Source organism: Phoxinus phoxinus (assembly GCF_949152265.1).
Source record: "Phoxinus phoxinus genome assembly, chromosome: 10".
NCBI classification, from domain to species: Eukaryota; Metazoa; Chordata; class Actinopteri; order Cypriniformes; family Leuciscidae; genus Phoxinus; species Phoxinus phoxinus.
This window is the reverse complement of record NC_136885.1, coordinates 18,306,339-18,322,540: the sequence shown is the minus strand read 5'-3', so window position 1 is coordinate 18,322,540 and position 16,202 is coordinate 18,306,339. Positions and strand designations below refer to the sequence as shown.

The 16,202-nt window shown below is 35.6% G+C and overlaps 3 protein-coding genes across 4 annotated transcripts in view; 2 read left to right on the top strand and 1 right to left on the bottom strand.

Moving 5' to 3' along the window:
- The first annotated feature begins 1,418 nt into the window (after positions 1 to 1,418).
- On the top strand, positions 1,419 to 9,204 carry LOC307004961 (uncharacterized protein). Its single transcript, XM_079624629.1, has 9 exons — positions 1,419 to 1,487; positions 1,688 to 1,996; positions 2,129 to 2,431; positions 2,736 to 2,828; positions 6,973 to 7,068; positions 7,407 to 7,465; positions 7,687 to 7,755; positions 8,203 to 8,316; positions 8,868 to 9,204. Exons 1-8 carry the CDS (start codon positions 1,427 to 1,429, stop codon positions 8,314 to 8,316), a joined length of 1,104 nt encoding a protein of 367 aa, XP_079480755.1. The 5' UTR covers positions 1,419 to 1,426; the 3' UTR covers positions 8,868 to 9,204.
- Positions 9,205 to 10,422: 1,218 nt separating this feature from the next.
- Positions 10,423 to 14,927, top strand: LOC307004962 (uncharacterized protein). 2 transcript variants are annotated; one of them, XM_079624630.1, is made up of 7 exons: positions 10,423 to 10,520; positions 10,772 to 11,080; positions 11,203 to 11,511; positions 13,457 to 13,549; positions 13,818 to 13,877; positions 14,062 to 14,142; positions 14,228 to 14,927. In XM_079624630.1, exons 1-7 carry the CDS (start codon positions 10,460 to 10,462, stop codon positions 14,281 to 14,283), a joined length of 969 nt encoding a protein of 322 aa, XP_079480756.1. In that variant the 5' UTR covers positions 10,423 to 10,459; the 3' UTR covers positions 14,284 to 14,927. The 2 variants fall into 2 exon arrangements, with proteins under 2 accessions (XP_079480756.1, XP_079480757.1); XM_079624631.1 differs by having other exon boundaries at positions 10,455 to 10,520; positions 14,121 to 14,142; positions 14,228 to 14,354.
- Positions 14,928 to 15,153: 226 nt separating this feature from the next.
- Positions 15,154 to 16,202, bottom strand: part of trim108 (tripartite motif containing 108) — a gene marked incomplete at its 5' end in the record, with an annotated part of 1,674 nt that continues 625 nt past the window's right edge. Inside the window, 1 exon segment of the mRNA XM_079626747.1 lies at positions 15,154 to 15,693. Coding sequence (XP_079482873.1) covers positions 15,161 to 15,693 — 533 coding nt within the window. The 3' untranslated portion in view covers positions 15,154 to 15,160.

The window sequence follows — 16,202 nt, the reverse complement described above, 5'->3', positions numbered from 1 at the left end:
TTGAAGTTTGAAGGTTTTAGTTTAGTAGGACAACAAGGAATTATGACATGAGCACAAAAATATATAAAATACACCATAGGGCACAGATTGGACGGATCCTTGGTTGTTCAGGTAAGTGTTAGTGTATCATCAACTATTTGTCGCTAACAAAACTATCTTACCTGTTAACGTTGGCTAACATTAATGTCCCCTCAGCAACAGGTATCAATACCGTAACCAGCTGATAAGCAGCTGTCAACAAATGTCACTCCCTTTTACCGGAATTTGGCGGGCATGTGCTACTGTATCAGCCATTGTTATAGCGTCAAAAGACGCGCTGCCAGCTTTTCTTTTACTAAAATATTGCCCAAATCAACTTTTTCTTGTCAAAAAAGACGCCAAGTGTGAACACGCTTTTTCAAGCCAACTTAAATAACAGACAGCGCTTGAAGTTCCTTAAAATAAATATATTGCTTATTTTAACATATTTAAATGTGAACGTTTTTGTAGTTCTGATGTGTGTTTTGAGAGCTGGTGGATAATTGAGTAAGATGAGAACTGCACACAGCAGACAGATCTCACACCTGATATAAACATATTGTCATTATGTGTTTAACATTCCCTGTATTTTGTTCCCTGTGCTTTTGTTTTCGTGAACTCTTAGTGTGTAGTGTACCGGTTCCCTTCATTAGTCTTTGATTGTTTCTCTAAGCTTCTCCTTTCTTATTTGTGCATCCTCGTTTCCTTTCCTCACGTCTCAGCTCAGACTTCTGCATAGGATACACCTGTGTATCTTCGCTCATAGCTCCTCTAGAAGCTTCCTCACTCCTCGTTCCTCACCTGGTGCAATTAGAGAATTGAGATGTTTTCAAGATGGCTTTCTTTGATCGGTTTCCAGGTCACAGGCTGGAGGAGCGAGGAAACAAGGAAGCATCAATTTGATTAGTCCAACAGAGAAGCACAACTGTTTCTTGTCCTTCTATGGCTGTGATGATTGATTATCGCATTGTGACAGGATGATATTTTCTGAATTTTCAGTTGAGTGTGAAGAACTAGAAAACAAGTGCAATACAAAAATGGTTAAAGCAATTATGGTGATACCATAATAACTTTTAATTACATTTTGGTGAAACATAACAAATAAATTACCTAAGTGAATTTCAGCCCATTTTTCAGAATTCTTTATTTTCCACAGTTGCTGTATCCATTTATTTCAGTGAACCTTTATAAATTGCAGTGTTGAGTTCCAGTGGCCCCTTACTCTGCTTCAAACAATATGTTTATGGATGCTTTTTTATTATGCATCAGTAGTGTCAGTGAAATGCAGCTGTATCATAGTGTCAGCACTAAACAGTTGATCAGAGGAAGTTCACAACCACAGGAGGGGCTGGTGATGTGTGAAGAAAGAACTGGAACTAATGAAAAGAAAGACTGACAGAAACTGAAAATGGCTGATCAGTGTCACATGTGTCTGCTGCGACTGATCATTCTCTGTCCACTTCTGACAGGTAAAGAAATATTTATATTGTCTATAAGACATGCGTAATGTGTATAATGTGAACAACCATCTGCTCAAAAATAATTGAATTACTTTAAAATGTTGTCAGTATTTGTAGGTTACTTTAGATTACTTTTTTTTTTTTTGCTGTATGTCATTAAAGTTTAAATAATGAACACAATTATTTTACTGTTTTATATTAATATGTAGGTACCAGTGGATCAGAAGTAACTCAGTTCAGCAGTTCTGGTGGAAATGTCCGTCTGCCCTGTAATAATGCTCTTTCTGACTGCACATCAACTACATGGATCCATACCAGACTTTCTGGGTCAGTTGAACTGTTTTCTGGAGGGATAAAGAAGAATAACATAGAGAGACTGAGTCTGGGGTCTGACTGCTCTCTGCACATCAAGAAAGTCACACAAGAAGATTATGGGCTTTACACCTGCCAACAATTTGTGAATGGACATGGACCACAACAAGGAACTGATGCACCTGTTTATCTGCATGTTCTTCATGGTCAGTGTTTCTGTAAACAATATGATTGTTGTACATTTTCAGGTTTAAAATAACATCATTGTCTCTTCAAATGTTTAATCTCATGCATGACAAAAGTCTGTAATGTGATTTCTGTCTTATTTTCTGTTTCAGTTTCTTCATCATCCTCACAGACTGAGATCAGATCAGGCTCTGTGACTCTCTCCTGTCAGTTGTATTTATATAGAGTCTCTTGTGAGACTTTGGTCCATACGGAGGAACTTCAGATGATCTGGGTGAATCCGGCTGGTGTTAATGTGACAGACTCCAGATATCAGATATTATTCTCCTCAACACAGTGTATCAGCACTCTGACTACAACACTCCTGAATGAAGATCACAACAGAGAGTTTAGATGTCAGGTTACTCAGAGAAATCAACCGAAGACCTCAGCCACATATACTGTCAAGTATTCAGGTTAAAAAAAAAAAAAAAACTAAATTTCTTAAATGAATGTTAGGATACTCTCTGATACAGAGACATTACATGATGATTAAAATTGTCATTCATTCAGGACATACTGAAGGTTTATGAGCTGCAGCTCACTTTGTTTTACTTTTATATAAATAAATGAGGCATAAATTGCATGTGGTTATAAGGTAACTCTCTTCTCAACAACTGCACTAATGATTAAACAAACTGCATGTCATGTGATGTGATGTAATGATTGAGTATGAAAATATGATGTTAATGTCCTGCATCTGAACATCATCTTCTGCAGCTCCAGTCGATTCAACAACACTGACTCCAGTCAGCAGCTCAAACTCTGAGAAGAAATCAAGCAGAACTACGGCAGCAGATTCAACACAACAAGGTACAGGACTGACACACATCATCTGTCTCTCACTTCAGTGCTTTGCACTTTTTGTCACAATTGATCTGACCACAAAACAGACAATTGAGCCATTACATACTGCGAGAGAGCTCAACGCGCTGCAACTGAAGAAAACACATGCAAATATAAAAACACCCACAAATTAAGAAAACATCTTCATCAGTTTTACAACACATGTGTGCTCCAAATACTCACAACACTGCACATTTTAAAGTAGAAATATACAAATATTATTTTGTGTCTTTGGAAAATAATTGAGGTGATCACAGGTGTGGACAATTCTTAAATTTCCAGGATGGCTCGACTTAAGAGTCACAGTTTTAATAACTTAAGTTATATTCGCACCGGCCCGCCGGCGGGCCCGCGGCCATTATATATTTTAAACAGTAATATCCTATACTAAACCTAAACCAATCTTGACAAACTATATGTCATTTGAAAGCTTAAAATCTCTAGTTTTCATTTGTGGTGACTGATTTTTAAAATACATTACAGAGGAGCCGTAATTTATCAATTTGCAACAAGAATATTTTCATACTCCTAAGGCGTGTTCAGACCTTTATTTTGAAATATTGATGAACATGAAAAATCATGAAAGAATGGTAGAAACCTCAGTTTGTTTTCATGCCAAGAGTTCAAAAGATAGCATCCATTCAATTGTTTTAGAAAAAAAGGTCTGAAAATGTTTTAAATATAAATAAAAAAATTATAGATTTACCATTTGTGATTCACCATTCGTGGCAGCGAGCTATAATGCACATACGTGTTCTTTTTGTGTTTCTTAGAGGTTGAATTCATTAAAAAATCTGCCAAACTTCCAACACTACTTCTGAATAGGATTTCTACTTCATAAATTGTATGAAAATTGTAAAAATAATGGTTCAGATCCCTCAAACAACATATGGAAATGGAGGCGCCCTTATATGGGCAGTAATGTCAACTAGTGAAAAAGTTTGGTACTGCGCCCAAACAAAATCTCACTGAAAGCTTATTTTTTTAGATATCAACCTAAAATTTTAAACACAACTTGTTCAGATTTTTGCCTTTGATTTTTTTGCATTTTTAGAGTCCTCCAGGTTTTGAAAATATATATTTTATATAAAATATGAATAATTAAATTTTTAACGTTGTACATTTTCATAAACTCAAACTTCTATAACTTTTTTTCTGTTTAACTTTCTTAATTTATTTCTCTTCTACAAAAATCTGCCAAATGTCTTCTTAAAAACAAGACCAATCTTACATCTATACTCCAAAGCATTCTTGAATTACAACTATTTAAGTTCGGAATGTGCATTTTCATGTATATTCAAAAAAAGGGGGGCGCTTGATAAGGAGTTAGAATTTAGTTAAAATGAGAATCCCGATTCTTTGTTTTTCCCGATTGTGTTTCAGACAGAGATCACAATTCTGAACAGACAACTTAACAAAATAACATGTAATTTACTAGAGGTTCTGACAAAATGTTAATATCTGTAGTAGATTTAAAATGTTAAATCTGAATGAATTATTTAATGACTAAAATACTTGTTTCATTACTGGATGAATCAGCGTTTTAAACTAATCTCTAGAGTAAATGATTAAAGGACAAATACATTTGTTTACCAGTCTCTTGTCACCACCTATTTGTGTAACAATGTAAAATCTTTATATTTAAGTGTCAAGTTTCTTGCAAAAGCTGATATATTATATTTTGATTGCTACTGACAGTGTTTATATCTGAACTATAAACCTTTATCTCAGTACTTCTGTGAAAATTAGATTTACGAGCTGATGTTGTTGTAATATTATATATGAATATATTAAATGACTGTGGTGCGGGACAACGTTATCCCACAAGTGCTTGTTGTTTCGGACTCTCATCTGCAGATGCCTTGTTTTGGGCATCTGGGCATCGTTTTGTTTACTGCTTGATTAATATAAGCAGCATGGCAAAGCTTTGTGTGCACCTCGTCTCCTAATTCGGACCTGAAATAGGTAAATATAAATCTGCTTTTTTAAACAATGGCGAATGGTTAGTTTGTGACAACAGCTGGAAACTGCATATTCGTGCAGTTCGTGCACATCAAAAGATTAAATACGATTTGAAGCTTATGACTTATAAATGCACATGAACCCGATGACTTAGCATTCATGTAAACACTATGTTCAGATTCATCAATCAGAATGATTTAATTCTGATCGAAACAGAAAAAGTCCATGTAAATGTGGCTACTGAAAACGCAGATATAAATGTTCACTGTGATCTTACTTGTCAATGGTTTAAAACAAATCGTTGTCATTTAGGAAAAATTACTTGGGTATTTGAATCTAGATCAAAATCAATTAACAATTGCAACTCTAATTTCTGATAATATTGTGGCTCTGTTTATTTCTGATATGTAGAGAAACATTACACTTAATTTATATCACTCTTTATAAAACTCCACACGGCTCTTGGGGGTTAATAAAGGCCTTCTGAAATAAAGCCATGAGTTTGTGTAAGATAAATATTCATATTTAAAACTTTATAAAGTAAAATAACTATTCCTACCTCCCTGCTTTTTATACCCTCACCGCCTGATGAGGGGAGATATTAATAACAGGACACGGAGCTGCTGCTGCTTCAACCATCTGAGTATGTGTATTGTTTGAGTGGCTCATCAAGCAGGCGAACACTCCCTAAGGGAAAAGCAATCAAATAATCGATCGATTGAGCAGGGAACATCAATCGTCAAAGAAATAAACACTGTAAAATACATTTAAGAAATACATTCTCTTGTCTTGTCACATCTTACATATCACATATTTATTTACTATTATTTATCTCTTTTTGTAACCACTTTATTCACGGCGCTTGGGGATTTCCGCATAAGCTCCGCCCACCTTTGAAGTCCAGCCCACTTGTGGCGTACACCCCTCCCACTTGGAGTTCTCCGGGGATTTGAACTGGACTTGGCTAGATGTGAACTTTGTATTTGGAACCATAGACTGTAAAAAAATTATTGGAACAGTACTTAGGCAGCGACTGATGACGTTTCACAACTCCATAAGAACACGTAAAGAACGCATATTGAGAAATGGCCTATGCTTGAGAATATTCACACACAAACACACAAACTCACACACATATTGACATTGCTCTTTACACAGGTACACTGGAGTTGAGCATTTATTAATCACAAATTAATAAACACTAAACAGTAAACACTGTCAATTTACACACGACGCACACACACTCCTGAGTCAAACAGTAAGTGGATTTGAGTCATGATCAGTCACAGAAAGAGAGATGCGTTGTTTTAGATTGTTCTTTTGGATTGTTTCAATAAACCTATTTTTGAAGCATATTGAATAATGTGGCCTCTTTTTTTGCTTCTTTTTTATTGTTACAACTTACACCATGTATTTGACTTCATAAGGTCTGTGATAAGGCCTTTTGTAGTCAACAAATGTGGGTATACTTTAAATAAAAGTTTGAGCACTCCAGCTCAAAAACTTTGTGAGTTATTACAGATCTAAACCAAAGTGTTACAACAACCATACGCGGTCTTATTCATTTCCCAGTGCCATGCAGTTACAGTAGAACTTTTATCTACATATTCTTTTGTAGAGAAAATACAGGTTTTTTTTTTTTTTTTTACAAACCTTGTTTAGGACAACAGCAATTGAAATACATTTTTAATAAATCTTTAATCTTTTATAACTTTAAAGGTGCAGTAAGCTATTTCTGAGAAATGCTGATAAAAATGGATCGGAGCGAGCACCACAAAACACACTTACAACATGTCAACTTATTCTACTAACCCTAGCCCTACCCTAACAGTCTACTAATAGTCATAATTATCAATCTTTTAATACTAATAGAGAGATAGTTGACTTGTAGTTGCAAAGTTAAAGTTATTAGAATGTCTAAAGTGGAATATCGAAATAAAGTGTAACCAGAAAAGATTTTTGTAAACTCATCATCCACAAATATTTATTTTCTCTCAGTTAATTATGATATTAAACGTGTTTTTAATCATTTTATATGGCTGTCAGTGGTTGTTGTCATATCTTTGTTAAAAACGATAGTAACAATAGATATTCTGCTGTTGTCTTCATCTGGATCTGAATGTGTCCCTCTATATTGTCTCTCCTTCAGTGACTTTCTTGCCGTTGATTGTTGGTGTTGTTGCTGCATTGGCTGTTCTCCTTGCTGTTATTTTTTGTCTGATTCATAAAAATAAAAAAAAAGCTGGTGAGTTTTAGTCTCTCATATTTCGTTACAATATACAACGAATCCAAGAAATCTGAATTTATAGAAAAGCACACTAGTTTCAGTTTTATCATGGAAATGTTCATTTGGAACAATGTGATGGTAAATGTGTTGCCGTGTTTGATTTTGCTGATAAGCAAATTATATAGTTTTAAGATGATTCCTGTAATAAGTTCAAAGGAATCAATGAATTACCAAGACATAATAAAGTTTTGAATTCTCCTAGACACTTTTAACTTGCATTACAGACATTCTGTGTTTTGTTTTTCTGTCTTTATCATAAGTGTATACCTATTAAATGGGACACCATTCTTTTTCAGATAACAAAAGAGGGACTGATGACTCTGTGGAAAGTATTGTAATGCCAAAGACCCATGAGGTTGATCCATAAGCTATTATTATTGTGTCTATAATCACTGCTCCAGGGTAAATGATCCCTGAATGTGTAGTTTTTAGTCACGTTAGATAAAAGCTTCAGCTAAATGTCAAATTAGTATACAGTATTTGTACCATTTCTTGTGTAAAGGTCACCAATATTTTTGAAACAATGATGCAACATTTGTATTTCATAACTTGGTTCTACATATTTTCATTATTTAGGAGCAGAAAGATGATGTGACTTATACCGAGGTTGTCACGTACAGTAAAAAGCAAGCCAAAGAGAACGAGGTGAGTAAACACTTCCTACATCAATGTCCTCAATGCTCTCAAACTGATAGTTATGCTAAATCAGTTTCCTTCTTAAATGCAGTTTTTCTAACTCTCCTGAGATAAAATAGCCCGGTCTCACCCCAAAACGTCATATACTGACGGGTCTTGACCATATGTCAACATACGACGAAAAGGGTACCCCTATAACGTCAATATGAGACGCAGACATAAGCGCACCAGCAGCGCCTCCTAGCGGTACCCTAACGCATACCTAAACCCAACCATACCCGAATCGTCACACATGGACGTTAAAGGGTACCCTTTTCGTCGTATGTTGCCGTATGGTCAAGACCCGTCAGTATGTGACGTTTTGGGGTGAGACTGTGTTAAAATATAACAAGAGGCTGTAATATGTGTGTGTTGAAACTTGAAACTTATTTGACAATATCTGTGATGTTCATTCAGGTTCATGATGTTGATGAAAAAGTGACTTACGCTTCCATCAGAGGAGCAACAGCTGGACCTCAGGATAACAGCAGTCAACTTTGTGCCTCTGTGAACAAGAACCGTCACAAATGAGTAAAACAGTCATTAATTATACACAGACCTTGTATTATGGTGAATATTGGAATATATAATTGACTCCTGGTTTCATTTAATTACTATCTTTTACATGTTAACACACAAACCCCAGTGGTGATCAGATTTATGTGTAGTATTTTGGTTAGTTTGGGATGTTTATTTTATAGTAGCTGTCTGCTTGTTGTCCAGTTAATGTTATTGCTTTATTATTCATTCAGGAAGATATAGTGATGTATATGCTTGCACAAAGTTCAGAAAATGAAGGACAGTTTCATTCTTAGATCATTCTCATTTAATCATAATTTTTGTTGACTACTGCAGGATAATAAGTGTCAGTTTGCAGTGATTACGAAAACGGGCAATGTAAACTTTAATCACAATATGACAGGAATGAAAATTTGGTGTTTGAACCGATTGAGCAACTGCTTTCAGTAATGCTTGTAATACTAGATTGTGTTTGTCAAATGTATTATACAGTGAAATGTATTTTTCGTCATTACAAATCTTTTCCTATGCAGTTTTCCTGAGGAGAACCTCTTTTTGTACAGGTTTAGGATACAGATGCAGAGGATCATGACAGTGTCAGAAGTGAGTTTCTGAAAATCTTTTTGTTGCTGTGCAGAATGTGCCCGTCAGCTCTGAATTGACATTGTTTTTTTCATGGTTGATGTCATTGTGAATATGATGTTGCATTGTTGTTACTGTTTTTAATACCCAGGCTACATTGATTAGCATAATCTTTTAAACTATATCTGTGCTTGAAGCTTTTGTGAGTGATGCAGAGATGTGTTTGACCAAGTAAAACTGACCTGCTCACTAGAGTCATTTGTTGAATCAGATTACACTGCTGTATATGTTTTGACTGATTAAAAAGAGTCAACAGGTCCTGTGTTTCGTGCTGTGGTCTTATTAGCGATGTTGTGTTGCTGCTAAATATATCAGGGAACTCTGTCAGAGACTGAGACTGCATCTGAAGTCATCTATATATTTTTATATAGTGCACTATTTGAGTGGATGACCATGTGTCTGAAACCCTATAGCTGACATTATCAAGTGCACTCATTCAGTCCCATAATGCACTGCAACAATGAGTCTACAACCGATGGACAATCAACACTGTGTGGGTCACGGATTCCATGGCCGATTTTTAAATAAATCATTTCATTCCAAGTTTGCCAAGTATCTAAATATCTTCCAGCAACTCAGTGTTCAAATACGTTTTTTATTCACTCCTTCAGGTGGGCTAGTGGACTAATGTATGGGTATGGGGATGATAAAGCAGTGTTTTATCAGAATCAATGGAAAAATGCATGTCTGAGAAGTCATTCAGTTCCAGTATAAAAATGGATAAAATAAAATCAGCCTATTAATTCCATTATTTCAATATTATACGAACCTCTGAGGATTTATAAACATTTGTACACCTAAAAAGATTGTATATGTAAACGTTGTACATTTTGGATTCTGTCAGTAAGTAAATATTTTGACTCGTATAGGCTCTCCGTTCTCCAATACAATATTAAACGGCCACTGATATAGACTATTTCCAGAATTCTACTTGATTATGACTGCTTGTTTTCAAACTTTGAAAGAACAGAAGTGATATAAATTATTGATATAAATGAATTTATCACAATTCGTTTTGTGATTTCAACTGTATGTTCTTAAAACCAACAGTTATTGAGGAGGAATAAATAAATATGTGTATTATTTATTTTATTATTTATTAGCCTATTAAAATTATAATATTATAAGAAATAATCTTGAGAAATCTTGATTTTACGTTTAGTATTTTAGATTCAAATTTGATTATTTGTGATATGGTTGAGTATTCACAAAGTCTTGACTGCGATAGTTGCAAACAGACGTTCCAGTGTTCGTTTATAATTATATATTATTATATTGTCACCAATCACCATTATGGACTCTTAGACATCAATAACACGTTTAACTTACAGTAATAGAGATTCCACAAGAGCATATTTATATTTTGTATGTCGTGCATGGTATAGTGTCAGTGAAATGCAGCTGTATCGTGTCAGCACTAAACAGTTGATCAGAGGAAGTTCACAACCACAGGAGGGGCTGGTGATGTGTGAAGAAAGAACTGGAACTAAAGAAAGACTGACAGAAACTGAAAATGGCTGATGAGTGTCAGATGTGTCTGCTGCGACTGATCATTCTCTGTCCACTTCTGACAGGTAAAGAAATCTTTATATTGTCTATAAGACATTATGCAAAATCTGTATAACAACCATCTGTTAAAAAATAATTGAATTACTTTGGTATAGAGACTGGCAAAGAGTTAGATTGAGCGAACATGGTTTTATCTTACTGAACATTTTATGTAGGTTATTACTTTAGTTTGTAAAATTCAAGAAAATATTTGCTGTATGTCGTTAAAGTTTCAATAATTAACACTATTATTTTACTGTTTTATATTAATATGAAGGTACCAGATCAGAAGTAACTCAGTTCAGCAGTTCTGGTGGAAATGTCCGTCTGCCCTGTAATAATGCTCTTTCTGACTGCACATCAACTACATGGATCCATACCAGACTTTCTGATACAGTTGAACTGTTTTCTGGAGGGAAAAAGAGGAATGCCAGAGAGAGACATGAGAGTCTGCGGTCTGACTGCTCTCTGAACATCAAGAAAGTCACACAAGAAGATTATGGGCTTTACAGCTGCCAACAATTTGTGAATGGACGTGGACCACAACAAGGAACTGATGCACATGTTTATCTGCATGTTCTTCATGGTCCGTGTTTCTGTTAACAATATGATTGTTGTACATTTTCAGGTTTTCATAATTTTCTCTTCAAATGTTTAATCTCATGATAAAAGTCTGTAATGTGATTTCTGTCTTATTTTCTGTTTCAGTTTCTTCATCATCCTCACAGACTGAGATCAGACCAGGCAGCTCTGTGACTCTCTCCTGTCAGTTGTATTCATATGGAGACTCTTGTTATGCTTTGATCCGTATGGAGGATCTTCAGATGATCTGGGTGAATCCGGCTGGTGTTAGTGTGATGACAGACTCCAGATATCAGATATTATTCTCCTCAACACACTGTAACATCACTCTGACTACAACACTCCTGAATGAAGATCACAACAGAGAGTTTAGATGTCAGGTTACTCAGAGAAATCAACCGAAGACCTCAGCCACATATACTGTCAAGTATTCAGGTATTCAGTTCCACAAGACCCAATTATACAGAAACATGATGACATTTGTCATTCATTCAGGACAAAACAATGGTTTATGGGCTCTAGTTTAGTGTGCTTCTCTCTCATAAATGAGACATAAACTGCATGGTTATATGGTGACCAGGGCCGTTTCTGGGCATAAAGGGGCCCTGAGAGTAATCGTTTTACCTACTTCCATTATTCACTAGAGTTTCTGCTTGCAGCAAGATCATCAATGATGTTGTTATAGCTATGTCTCTTGTACACCTTAGTAATATAAATAGGAAACATTTCAGAAAACATGTAGGCCTTTGAAAAACAGGACATAAGAGCAAATATTAGCTAATTGTTGAAATTTAATTCATAACAATGAACGAGCAATATCTAATCATAAGCTGCTTATATTCATATATGTGCTCTGGCTGTTGTTTCTCTGCCTTGTCCTTTTTCATTTATACATGATTTGTAGGTGAGCTTCGTAATGATGAAAAACATTTTAATCTACAGATCTTTTCTTGCACTCTTCCCTCTCGGGCCACAAGCGGCCCTAAAACTGTCCAATTGAGCCATTTCAGCTGCCCGTGCTGGCTTGTGGGTCCTGAGCAGTTGCTTTAACTAGAAACAGCATAGGGACCTATTTTAACGATCTAAGCGCATGGTCTAAAGCACAGGGCGCAAGTGCACTTAGGGCGTGTCTGAATCCACTTTTGCTAGTTTAACGACAGGAAAAATGGTCTGCGCGCCAGGTGCTGTTGTGGCAAATTCAAAGTCTTGTGGAAAATTCGAAGTCTTTCTTGGTTCAGGTCTCGAAAAGTTTTCAGAGTCGAAGTTTCAGGTCAAAAGAATTAACTTTATTGCTTAAACAACAAAGTGAGAAGCCAGCTGGTCATCTGAGGTTACAATATCCAGCATTAATTTTTTATACCTTTTTCATATCATCAAGTCCCCAATTGGTACCCTCAGATTTATCTCTTCCCCTTTGTCATGCCTTGTGACCTTGGCACCATTCGACACATCTTGTCTGGGCCTAATTCTATTGGTCAAACATCTCAAAATCTTATGTAATGGTGTTTCTCTCACACTGTATTTTGACACCTTGCATTTCTTCTGCATACTGGGTATTTTTCCATTCTCTCACCCTTCTGACCTATTTTCTGCTTGTCATTTCATTGTATCAAACTTTTACATGAGTCAAGGGGAAATTCTCCAACAGCGCATGGTCTAAAAGCGTTGTCCCTATTCTCGTAATGAGTAATGGGTGTGTTTGGGCTTTAAATGCAATAAACCAATCAGTGTCTCATCTTCCATTCCCTTAAAAAGCCAGTTGCGCTCGTTTAATCAACATGACAGAATTGGATAGTGGAAAGACTGAGCGCTTCTCCAGAGAAGAAACGGATTCCACCATATCTTTATGTACACAATAATAATATTTGACATTGTAATCTTTTATTTTTAATATTTGGCAGTGTAATAAGCAGAGTGGACCCGCCTAGGCTCATATTAATAACGTGCTCTTTAAATAACAAAACAAAATATTGCGCCATTGACTTTAGACCAGGTTTCAGTTGGTCAATGGCGCAGTCTATTTCAGTTGCCTAAAAATAGCAACGCGCCAACAATGCGCCTGAACACACCTCGTTTTCAGACCAGCACGCCCATGGGCGCACAAATGGGTGCAAATGCATTTGCTATTAAACAAATTTGAGCAGGACATGAAAATGATAAATGTGTCAGGCTGAAACTAGTAAAACACACTTGCGTCGCGCCTGGTACTGCATTGCGCCGGGTGTATGATAGGGCCCTTAATGTTACACAAACCTCTCTTCCCAACAACTGCCACTGTAAACAGTGATGATGGATCACAAATGTATGTCATGATGTGATGCAATGATCAAGTATGAAAATATGATGTTAATGTCCTGCATCTGAACATCATCTTCTGCAGCTCCAGTCGATTCAACAACACTGACTCCAGTCAGCAGCTCAAACTCTGAGAAGAAATCAAGCAGAACTACGGCAGCAGATTCAACACAACAAGGTACAGGACTGACACACATCATCAGTCTCTCACTTCAGTGCTTTGCACTTTTTGTCACAATTTATCTGACCACAATGAAAGCTATAACCACAATAAATGTATTAATTCTATAATTTCATTATCCATAACCTCAAAGGATTTGTATTGTATTTTTACATTTGAAACGTCTTCATACATAAAACGTCTTCATTTTAGATGCTGTCAATAGATATTATACATTCCAGTGTTTACATTATGTTTGAACTGAACTAACAGACATGATCCACAGATCCAGCTGACACAACATCAGATAATGAAGTCTGTATGACTGCTGGATCAATATTCAGAGGTATGAAAAGTCTTTGCATTGTTTTAATGCTGATAATTCTATACCAATAAAATGTCGGTGAATTTGTAAATGGTTTGTAAATAATTGTTCACTTTTTCATATCCTTGATTTCATCTACAAAGTAATTTACAGTTTCACATTCTCTTCTTTCTCTCTATCATCTGTCCGCACATCTTTTCTGTAGAGATTGTAAATATTGTTAAGGTTACAGTGTTTGTTGCTCCGACTGTGATTCTTCTTCAGATCATCTGTGCAAGAAAAGCTGGTGAGTTTTGAGCGACACATTGATCTGTAACAATCTGTGATCATGATAAAAAACTTACGGTCAGTAAATGATAATTATTTTGTAGGGAGGAAGAAGTCACACCACCCAGAGGAAATAGAGATGCCTACCGTATTAGAATAAAACACACTAAATAACAGGCAAGATTTATCTTCATGTTTATGAAGATCATTTTCCAGTGCTCCATATAAAAATGATGTAAACAAAAAAAGTGACCTGTTATAAACATGAATGGTTATTTCCACACACAGAAACCATAATATAAAGACGTGGTGATTTCATCTTTCTAACTTTATTTCCACTAATCTTTAAACTTTTTACAGAGTGCTTTTTAAATGTTTCAAAAGTCAATTTTAAATGATGATACATAAGTCTGTTAATTATCATGACATATGTACAGATGTTTTTTTATGTTTATTTTATAATTTGTTCACTGATCATTTCAAGGCAAAATCAAATCTTTATGTTTCCTCGTAACGCTAAATAATAAAATATATGAATGATTATCTTCCCCACCCACAACATGCAAATGTCTTTTTTGGTCTATGTGCTTATATGAGTTTATTGAACATTAGAGAAAATTAAGGATAATAAAGGAATGTTAATCAAGCAAAAACAACTCATATCTGGATAACTTTGGATAAGCTGAAATAAGCCATCTAAAACTGAAGATCAATACATACATTGAAAAGGAAGAAACATAATGTTAATGGTCTCACATCATAATAATTATTCAGTTGAAACTTCATGCAATCATTAAATTAATTCGAAGAATCTGTCCATGTTGTCATTATTGCAGTGAGTGAATCGCACAAACTTCAAGAACATTTAAATTTTAGTTCATGCCATCATGATGTTTCATTTTATAGAAACGGTTGGAAAGATCACCTTTTTTTTTTTTTTTTTATCTCATCTTTGATGACCCAGATAGCAATCGGTCGGATATCACAGCTGTTTAACAATATCATGTCTAGAAAAATGTGCAGATAGTAACTCCATGTTACTGTCTGCCAGAGTTAAACTCATATGAGCAGACAGTGAGAGGGTCACTATTCATTCCATCCAGATAAAGTCCTGGCACCACACTGAGACAGCAAGGCTGTTTTGAGCTGTAGTTTATCTGGATCAACCGAGACATGTTGTCAGCGTTATAGAAGGACACCTGCTTTCTCTCACAGTCCAGATACAACCCTATTTTCTGTGGTTTGTCTCGGGAACTTAATGGAGTGTCCTTTCCATCACAAGACAGAACGTATCCTTTATTGTGTTTAAGGTGGAGCAGGATCTCACTCTCACCTGACTTTGTTGTCTGTTTTTCCGCACCCATCTTAATTCCCACAGTCCAGTCTGGCTTTTTATCGACCTCTACTTCCCAGTAGTGTTGGCCAGTTTGGAAGTTTTCCACTGAAACTGTGCCTGGGTTGAAGTCTTTATACAGACCAGATATTCTGTCAGCTTGTCGGATTCTGGCGCCCCCTGGAGACACTTTTAAATATGACTCTCCAGGATTCTTCAGGGTTAAACTCTCAGGAACTAATAGCAGAGACACAGGCAGAAACATTTTTAAATGATGAATTAGTTGTTGAATGAGACTTTATTGCAGATCTTGCATTAAACATTCTGGATATGTTTAGTTCTAAACCTATAAGCATAAATGAAACTTTTGCAAGTAATTCCCCAAACCACTAAATGTACTACAGACCACTTCATTCAAACTTCACCTGTTTTGTTTTTGTTTTTGATTATTTCAACATAACTGTACTATTTTTAGTTTATCTTTTTAAGAAAGTTAAGGTTAAAGTTTGTAAATGTCCTGTTGATTTACATCTATTTAATGTAGCTGCTGCCTTTACACTGCAACTGTCTATATTACAAATAATGATGTCCAAGAAAAAGATTAAACCCATATGTTCCAAGTTCTAAGAAATGTATTATATTATATTTCTATAGTTTAACAACGATAAAATGTCTAATAGAGGTGTAACAACATACTGAAATACTTTCCTTGCACGCTGAACCCATGTTAGAGAACATAGCTTAAA